Below are 9,859 nucleotides of genomic sequence, written 5' to 3'. Positions count from 1 at the left end.
CATGCAGATCCAGAGGCAGAAGTAATAGCTCTATCGCCAAAATCGCTGATGGCGAAGAACCGTTTCGTGTGCGAGATATGCAAGAAAGGGTTCCAGAGGGACCAGAACCTGCAGTTGCACCGGCGAGGGCACAACCTGCCGTGGAAACTTCGGCAGAGGGAGAAGGAGGTGGTGGTGGTGGGCACAGGTTGAACAATTTGGGGGAGTGAACGTGAGAAGATGAGTTTTTACTTTTTACTTTAGTGATAAAAATCGACGGCATACTTGTCGATTTTAATTAAAAAAACAACACATATAGCGTCTATTTTATAGATTAAATTTATACCGTTCATTCCATTTTAGAAAGCAATCAAGACCGTTCAAATTTAGTGATGGCAAAGTTGTCGATATTTTAAATAATAAAATCGACGCCATATTCGTCGATTTTAATCTAAAAAAAACAACACATATAACTTCTATTTTATAGATTAAATTTATACCGTTCATTTAATTTTAGAAAGTAATCTAGACCGTTTAAATTTATTGATGACAAAGTTGTTGATATTTTAAATAATAAAACAGACGCCATATTCGTCGATTTTATTTTCAACTTCTGGTTCGTTGATAATACGACGATATTATAAAAATATCGACGACCAGGCTATTGATTTTTATATTTTATTTTTAATTATTTTCTTAGTAATATCGACAGCAAGTCGTCGAAAATTATCGATGGCAGAAATAGCCGTCGATTTTTGGTGTCGAAAAACATGCTTTTTTTTGTAGTGTTTATGGGATTATATTTCAGTAATAACCTGACTTTTTATACAATTTTAATATTTTTAATTGCATAAGTTTAATTAGTTTAGATCTTGCTAATATAAGTAAATATATAATGTGATAGGTATGTATTTCGAATTATATTATTTATTCTGTTTTTTAAAAGAAATTAAAAAAAATAAAAAAAGTTAATATTTCTATGTATTATATATAATATTTTAAATAAATTATACTTTTAAAATATTTTGATAAAAAAAGGTATATTATAAGAACATCATCAAGCATTAATAAAGACCAAGAAAATGCAACAGATACATCAAAGCACGTTGAAATTTTTTTCTTTTTTTTCCGTTGACTCTTAATTTCAAATCTTCAGGTTTTGATTTTGAGTCTTTCTATTTAAAAAGAAAAAAAGGCATATTTTATGATAAAATATTTTAATAAGAAAAACCAAAGAAGGAAAAGAAATGAGCATAGAAAGAAAAACCAAAATAAATAATTTTTTATTAGATATGAGTTATAATTTTGGTTTTGTTCAGTCTTAACGTCCTTGGTTTGTTTGGATTTGTGAACTTTGAAATTGAAGCTTTTTTTTATCTTGGAATAGAACAATTTGGGTTCATTTATATTTTTTGTCGTCTTTGAAATTTAAATTGGTATTTATTATTCTTCATTCTCTTATGCTAAAATTAATTTTTTTAGGATTGACAATGATTAAACTCTAAATTTTTAAGTCATTAAAATTTTGATACTATATCATAATATTATATTATTACTTCATTATTTCAAAAATTTAAAATAATAAAAAATTTATAAATAATTATATCTCTATAAAAAGTTAACCACTTATCTAAATAAAAATTCTAAAATATGAACTTATATAAGATTATCATCATATGTAATATATCAGTCCCGAAATACATTTTTTAACATAATAATTAATTATAAATAAAAATCCAAATAAGTCATTTGCTTGTGACCACACACAAAATAATCCCAAGTATAATCGAAATTTTATGACAAGTTGATTTTCTTTTCTTTTATTTCTTTTTTTTTTTATTTCATTTTTGTGGGTTCTGTCCTAATTGGATAATTCTTCATCATACCGAAATTCCATATTTCCTTTTTGTTATTAACTTATGATTTGTGATTAATTTTCTTATAAATTATATATTTTGTTTAAAGAATATTTAAATAATGTAAATTAAAATGGGATCATCTTAAAACAATATATATATATTTCCCTAAACATGATTTAAAAGAAAAAGATTCATTATTTTTATATCTGTATTTTAAAAAGTATAAAATATTTCAAATCAAAATAATTTTAATACAAGACATATTTTTATGTTGCATTAAATATTCAATGTTCACGAAATAGTTTAAGAGAAATAATAATCAAAGCAAAGAAATGAACAACAAAATTAAATAATCCCGAGATATTATTATGAATATAAATTAAATACTAGTTATCATATTTGTTTTAATTTATCATTTCTCATTGATTATCTTCTCTCGTCATGTGCAACGTTAACATGTGAATCCTCATATAGACTTAGATGAAGAAGGGATAAATTAAAGAAAAACCCACGCGGATCGGAGGATGGTTGGAATCATAGGATTAAAAATAATTTGTAGTGTAGTATGTATAAATAAATAATATTGGAGGGACTATCACTACAAGAAAACCAGGATTTTGCTACACTTTTAAAGCGTGGCAAAAAGTTGAAAAAAGCGTAACGAGAGCTTTTCGCCACGCTTTTTGAGCTACCGGCACGCTTTTGAAAGGGTCACAACTGCTAGCGTGCCGGTTGCTCTATTGCCACGCTTTTGGTGACCTATGGCCACGCTTTTATCTATTGCCACGCTTTTAAGCGTGGCTGTATGTGAAAGATATCGGTACGCTTTTAAAGCGTGCCAATAGCTAGAGATACGGCTACGCTTTTAAAGCGTGCCAACGGCTAGAGATATCGCTACGCTTTTAAAGCGTAGCTGTTGATGACTGTTGTTCAATATGACCACACTTTTAAAGCGTAGCTATAACTTTGTTCAGGTTCTATTGTTCTTTTTCTAATCTTTGTAATAAAATCTTATAAAATTCATAGATAATTGTAAAATTTATACAATGACCATTAATTTTAAATCAACTAATCCAATCTTTATAAACTTTTCACTAAATATAGTTTGATTGATCACATGACATGCTCTAACAAAATACCAAAAATCAAAATCATTACAACAACTATTACATTATCTATTTCCTTTGCATATTATTACATAAGAGAAAAAGTTTTAGAATCAATAGGAAGTTACAAAAGAGACCACTAGTTTTTACTGAAACAAAAAAACACTACTAGTACCCAAGCTAACGAAGATTCTAAGCAAGCTACCATCCTTGAATCACATATTACTAATCCAGGAGCCATCATTTCAATCCACCTGGATCATATACCAACCGCAATGCCATGCAGCTCTTGAGAAAATAGGAGCCATCATTTCAATGCACCTGAAGAAAATAGATAATCTTCTTTCAAGTCTAGGAAAGTAAAGAGAAAGCCAATTAAATTACTTATTACCGAAACTTTACCTGGTACAAGGAGGAGCAGTGCTGCTCAAATCACAACCTCCAATTTTGTATGTCCTTCTGCAAGCACAACAACCAAAAGTATGTGAGAACATTATTGTGAGTATATGCATCTTCAAAAGGTTTTTGTTAAGCTATGCTTTTCTTCTATTTAATTTTCTCTATTTACAACATTGATTCAGTTGTAAACTGCACATAAAAAAATAAAAAAAATAAAAAAAGACCTTTCAATTTGGATACCAAGGAAGTCGAAGCCCAGTTCTAAGCACATTAAGTAACAGAAAAATCTCCAGAGCTGGTTGTGAAATCTCCACAGCAAGACCTTTCAGAAAGTTGAGGATCAAGTGCTGGTTGTGAAATCTCCAGCCCTTCACTTTTAATGATATATATATAACTTAAAAATCATTTGAGAATCATTAAGATTTTGTAACATTATAGGAGTGCCCATTTAAAAAAAATAAAACAGAAGTAATCTCCACCAATTTTGTTTTTAATTAAACAATCTAAGAGCATCAAACTATATTTTTTCTGATTCTCAGAAATCAGAGATGGTTTTCAACATTCTTATCTGGGTGGAACTCTTAAACTCCAAGGTCCTCATCCTAAAACAAAAATCTGGGTGTAAGGAAACATAATACACATCTAAGACAATAAATAACAATTCCTAAAATGGAATCCACAAATTAGGTGGCTAAATTTTCTAAACTGCATTCACTAGGCCTTGTGAATCTTTTCCACATATGCCTGCAACCAAAAGCACAGGAATTGTAAGACAATCTAGAAAGGCTAATTGTAAGCAATTACTCATTTTTCATCAATTCTGGGACAACCCAACTTTGACAAGAGAGAATATCTAAAAGCACAATAGCAAATGTAGATTAAGAAACTAACACAAAGAAAAACACCACGGCTTGAACCATGTCCTCCTAGAAGGTTCCTCTATTTGAGGTAAGGGAAAGAAAAACCTGTGTTCTTGCATAAGAGTACATCACCATTATTGCTCAACTTTTCCAGCCTCAGAACTCTCGGGAAATCCTGAAATTATATATATATGAATGCAATGCAAACAGTTTATAAAGAATAATAATAAGAAGTAGAAGAAAAACACAAACGAGGGTATAAACAGCACTGGAGATGGCAGATGAACCTTGAAAATAGAAGACGATGAACTCTGTCAAACATCAACTTTTAAAGGCCCCTATTTTGAAGGGATAATATAAGATATTGAATTTGCTAATGTTAATATATGATTGGATAACAGTGTTACACCCTTTTATATTATTAGTGTACCAAAATCCAAAAAGCAAAAGTAAATATCTCCTAAAAAATATCAGGATAGGAATTTGATAATCCATGGGACAAGTAAAACCTCATCTTAACTATATTAAACAATAATGCACTTTGATAAAGCATAAAAGCTATTCAGGCCTCTTACTTAGCCATTGTTGTCCTTTTTATGACATGATTAAGGGTTTCTGGTACTATATGTCAAAATCCATTATTTCCATGTATTAACTTTATGGCTTGCTTCTCAGTATTGATAGCAAATGGCTTAACTAATTGAACATGAAACACAAACAAATGGATTCCAGCTTATTCTATTTACACTGGGACGGTGGATTTCAACACTAAAACACTGGAAAGTTTTAGCAAGAGGCTGTTGAGAAATTATTTTTTGTCCTGCCTTGTTTTTATCTGACTAATGATTTTCATGCCTACAAACACGGAATGGAGAACTATATTTGCAATGGACATAAAGAAATTGAAAAGAAAAATGTGCTCCCTAGAACACAATTGTGTCTTCAATGTGCATGTTTTATTATTATCTACCTGAATGTGTATATTCAGAAAATTACGAGTAATTCATTAATGGAAAAGATACATAATGAAAACTTTGACAAAGTAGCCTGAGCAGCCACGTCTGTAGCTTTGTTCTGATCTCCAAAAAATTGGGAGGAAGAAAGAGATTCAGCATTTGAGAACTTCTTTCTTGCTTCATCAGATTCTTGAATCTGATAAAGGACAGGCACCAAAACAGAATATGAATCAACATGACATAAATCCATTAAAGAAGAAGCTTAGATACATATTTTACAGATGAAGCTTTAGTTAAAGAAGTCGGCTGAGACAATAGTTAAATAAAGTCAACACATATTTGGATATATAGCAAAGCGATTTGCAGATTGGATCTTAATTAATTACATGCATTGCGTTAACAATAAGGCATGAGAGAATGAAAAGACACTACAAGATATGCTCTTGACTAATAACTCTATATGCGTTCAATTCTTATTTAAAGTGACAGCAAGATAATACATCAAACACACTAAAGTTTTGGCATATAAGTAATGAAAGAATAATGCATCACAGTGAGACTAAAATATATGTTTAGCTTTTGATAATGGCAAGAGCTTAGCTCTTGGGGCTGTGACACTAAGCTAGACAAGTTTAAGTAACTAAAATAAGGTAGAATCAAGAGTTAATAAGAGTTAGAAGTCTCTAAAACTCAAAATGATCATTTAGAGTTTGAACCAAATTCAACAGTATTTATTGTAGAAATTGCAATAATTTTCATAAATTTTTGCTCTCAATCTAGACATCCAAAAATAGTGAAAAATAGTTTTTATAAAACTTTGAGAATTCTATTGCATTGACTTAAAATTTCACTCAAACAACACCACCAACAAGATCAACATGATGCACTCTTTCTCTCAGAAAATGAAGCTACAACTTCAATACATTCACCATATATATGTTTAGCTTTCAAGCTTCCCTTTCCTTTTCTGAAACTGGTATCATTTCCAAAAGGTGAAATTGCAAAGAGGAAGTTAAATGCAGTTAGATAGAAAAATAAAGTGATCACAAGCATCATCTAATTGCCATAAGAAGGAAATATTACTACACTTGAAGCATTACACAAACATAAAACAGGGCAAATGAAACAAAATGGAGATAATTATTTATGCACCTAGGTTCTTGTCAAGGGTCTTGGTGAACTGGTTCAAAGCTGGTGGAGCCTTCAACCTCTGCTTGAGGATCCTCTTCTTCCTCTGCTCCTCTGATCCCGAACTGCTTAGGATGGTTCTCGAATAACGGGTTCCTCACTTTCTCCTGAAGAAATGCATGAAAATCAAAACAATGAATAATAAAAAAAAAGAATGAAAACTTAGAGTCATTCTCATGAATTTGACTGCAGAAAAACAAAAAGAGGAGAAACCTACAGCCTTCTTCGAAGCTGGAACTGGCGCTTTTCCACCTTGTCAGATGTTAGGGCTTCGTCGTTCTTCACGGAAGCGAAGAAGCAGGAAGCGAGCAGCAGCGCGGAAGGAAGGGCTTCGTTGTTCTTTGTTGGAGTGTTGTCGTCACGGTGAGGGCAGGGGTTAGGGCTTTTGAAGAAGGGTTAAGGCGAGCACAATGAGGAAGGGTTAGCTAGGGCTTTCGAAGGGGGCAGCGGTGAGGCACAACAGAGATTGGTGGTCGCCATTAGGGCTTTCGAAGGAGGACTTAGGGCAGGGCACAAAGAAGGAGTTAGCTATGGCTTTTTTTTCTCTAAGTCTTTGAATCACGAAGAATTGAAGTCTAGAGCGTTTTTGTTTAATTTGAGCTTCTTTAATTTTTTTTTCTGAGGGAACCTTTTGGCCACGCTTTTGAAGCGTTCCAAAAGGCTTGTAGGAAATGGCTACGCTTCTGAAATGCAACAATAATAAATTCCTATTGCCACGCTTTAAAAGCGTGCTGAAATCTCTCTATGTCTACGCTTTATAAGCGTGGCAAAAAAAAACGTGGCTAAATCTCGCATCAACTGCCACCGTCATAAAAGCGTGGCCATTGACCCTTTTTGCCACGCTTTTAAAGCGTAGCAAAAAAAAGCGTGGCAAAATCTCTATTCAAACGCCACCCTCACATAAGCGTGGCCATAGACCACTTTTGGCCACGCTTTTAAAGCGTAGCAAAAAAAGCGTGGGCATAGGTCTTTTTTCTTGTAGTGTATATTAGCACGGTCTTATTATAATAAGTCTAGTTTAAGGGCTCTTAGATTATAATAATCCTTTATAATTTGACAGCTTATGTTAAAAAATCCATAATTGAATCTGAATCACGTGTATTTTACATAGAAGCATTTATGATAGGGGTGATGACACCATATATGTTACCGCATGGACGTGACGTATTGTGTTAATGGTTGTTAGAGGCCATGCATACGAAACTACGTACCTAATTAAGAAGCTAAGGTGTACTTACTCCAATCGCTACACTATAAATACCGAGCTGCTGCGGTAGGCTTGGCATCCTAACCCAAACTCACATCTCATTTCATTTCCAAAAGCCACAAAGCTAGAGCCATGGGTGTCTCATTTAACTTGCACAAATTTTCCCCCACGAACTCCAAAGAGATCAAATTCCAAGGAGATGCAACCATTACCGATCACAATGTCATTCGACTCACCAACTTGGACAGCGATGGCAACCCACTAGGAAACAGAGTTGGCCGAGTTTTATTCTCCGACCCTGTGCACTTGTACGACCACAGTGGTTTTCGAGTAGGCTTTGAAACCACCTTCGTCTTTCGCATCTCAAAACCCTACAGTAGTGAATTTGCTCCCGGACCTGGTGACGGTCTTGCCTTCTTCCTTGCTAATGCTGACATTGAAATTCCACTTGAATCTTCTGGGAAGTTTCTCGGCCTCTTTAACGATGCATCTGACAAGATTGTTGTTGTTGAATTTGATACCTTTTCCAATTTCGAGATTGGGGATCCCAGTTATCCCCACATCGGAATTAATATCAACTCTATCAGGTCATCGGCTGTTGGTTACTGGAACTGGCATGATGGAGCCGTAACCACTGCAAAGATAACATATAACTCTGCCCTTAAGAGGATAACTGTCAGTGTTTCTACATATCTCGACAGCCAACCTAACACTCTTTCTTACGACGTCGACTTGAGCACTAAGCTTCCTCAAAACGTTGCGGTAGGGCTATCTGCTTCTACTGGGCAATACTCGCAAAATATTGAGATCTTATCTTGGACTTTCAAGTCCAACTGAAGAGGAACAACGATGAATATTAAATAAGGCGACCCTCTTCCTATCTTATCGCCAGATTGTGTTATGTTTTTTATTTTAATTTGAGTAAATAAGGACAAGCCTACTAGTCTTTAGTTTATCTCAGTAAGTGATGTGCCACTATGGATAATGCAAGGGTAGTTCACTGTTGTTATTGGTCTCTTCAATGTGCATTTCGTCCATCTTTCTTTGTTTGGGTTTAGTTTGTTGTCTTCAATGATATATGCTTGCTTTTCTTTGTGTTTGCGTTTCCGTTTTTCTTTCCTTTTCCCCTTCTTTTAAAAAGTAATATAAAATATCGTTTTGAATAGATTATATTTTTAGTTAATTACATTGACAAATGATCAAGTGCCAAAAGTTAATGAGTTAGAGCAACAAAATATTTAAGATATCAAAGGGTATATACGATGAAGCTTGATAGTTATTTTTATACAGTTTTTACATCTCCAATCACTACAAGAAAATGAAACATTTGTAACAAAAACTTTGTAACAAATTTAAAATTGTTACAAAAAATTATTTTTTTGTAATAAAAATTAGTGATTATTGCATAAAAATAATGTTTTGTAACAATAATCTAATTTGTTACAAAACTTATTGTTATTTTGTAACGATTTAATCTTTTTGTTACAAATTATATTGCCTTTTGTAACGAAACGGTGTTTTGTTGCAAAATTTTATAATATTTTGTAACAATAGATGAAGTTGTTGCAAAAGTTCAAAATAGTTTGTAACAAAATATCCATTTGTTTCAAAAACAATAATTATTTTGTAACAAAAAATTAATTTGTCACAAAATTCAATATTATTTGTAACAAGTTATTTGTTTATCACAAAATCCAAGAATTTTCATAACTAAAAAAAATTATTTTAAAATATTAAAATCTTTAAAATAATTTTATTTTGTTTTAAAAATTAAATTTTTAAAATATTATTTATATTAATTAATTATTTTTTATAAAAAATTAAAGATTAAATGATTAATTTTTAAAAATGGTATATATTATTTTATAACTTTTTATAAAACTAACATAATTTTTACTAATATTCAAGTCTTAAATTTATAAAACTAATATATAATTTTTACTCATTGCAGAAGGCAAAACTGCTCACTGGGTGACCCTCTTTCTCTTATTTAAGATAAATTTATAACAAATATTATTTTTTGTTTCATTATCACTCAGAAATTTAATATATTTTTACATTTAAATAAATTTTTGAAAAACTTCCTTAAGAACAAAATATAGAGGTCTAATTTTTTCCTTCTCTCTAGTAAAATTCTAAACCAACCATAACCCAACACTCATTATTAAGCATATAAAATTTCTGGTTGTTAAAAAATAAATAATAAATTATTTGTGATTTATTATAATTATTCGTTATTTTATTTTCAAAAAATTATTTATCAAAAAATAATTAAATCAAAGTGATGAGATTTTAAATTTAAAAT

The 9,859-nt window shown here is 31.6% G+C and overlaps 1 protein-coding gene across 1 annotated transcript; it reads left to right on the top strand.

Annotated features, from left to right (window-relative positions):
* Positions 1–7,686: 7,686 nt before the first annotated feature.
* On the top strand, positions 7,687–8,391 carry LOC130949841 (lectin-like). The gene has a single exon (XM_057878456.1). It carries the CDS (start codon positions 7,687–7,689, stop codon positions 8,389–8,391), a length of 705 nt encoding a protein of 234 aa, XP_057734439.1.
* Positions 8,392–9,859: the final 1,468 nt, after the last annotated feature.

This window comes from Arachis stenosperma, chromosome 9 (genome assembly GCF_014773155.1).
Source record: "Arachis stenosperma cultivar V10309 chromosome 9, arast.V10309.gnm1.PFL2, whole genome shotgun sequence".
Taxonomy (NCBI): domain Eukaryota; kingdom Viridiplantae; phylum Streptophyta; class Magnoliopsida; order Fabales; family Fabaceae; genus Arachis; species Arachis stenosperma.
The sequence above is the reverse complement of the archived record's forward strand: the minus strand, read 5'-3'. Positions and strand labels throughout refer to the sequence as shown.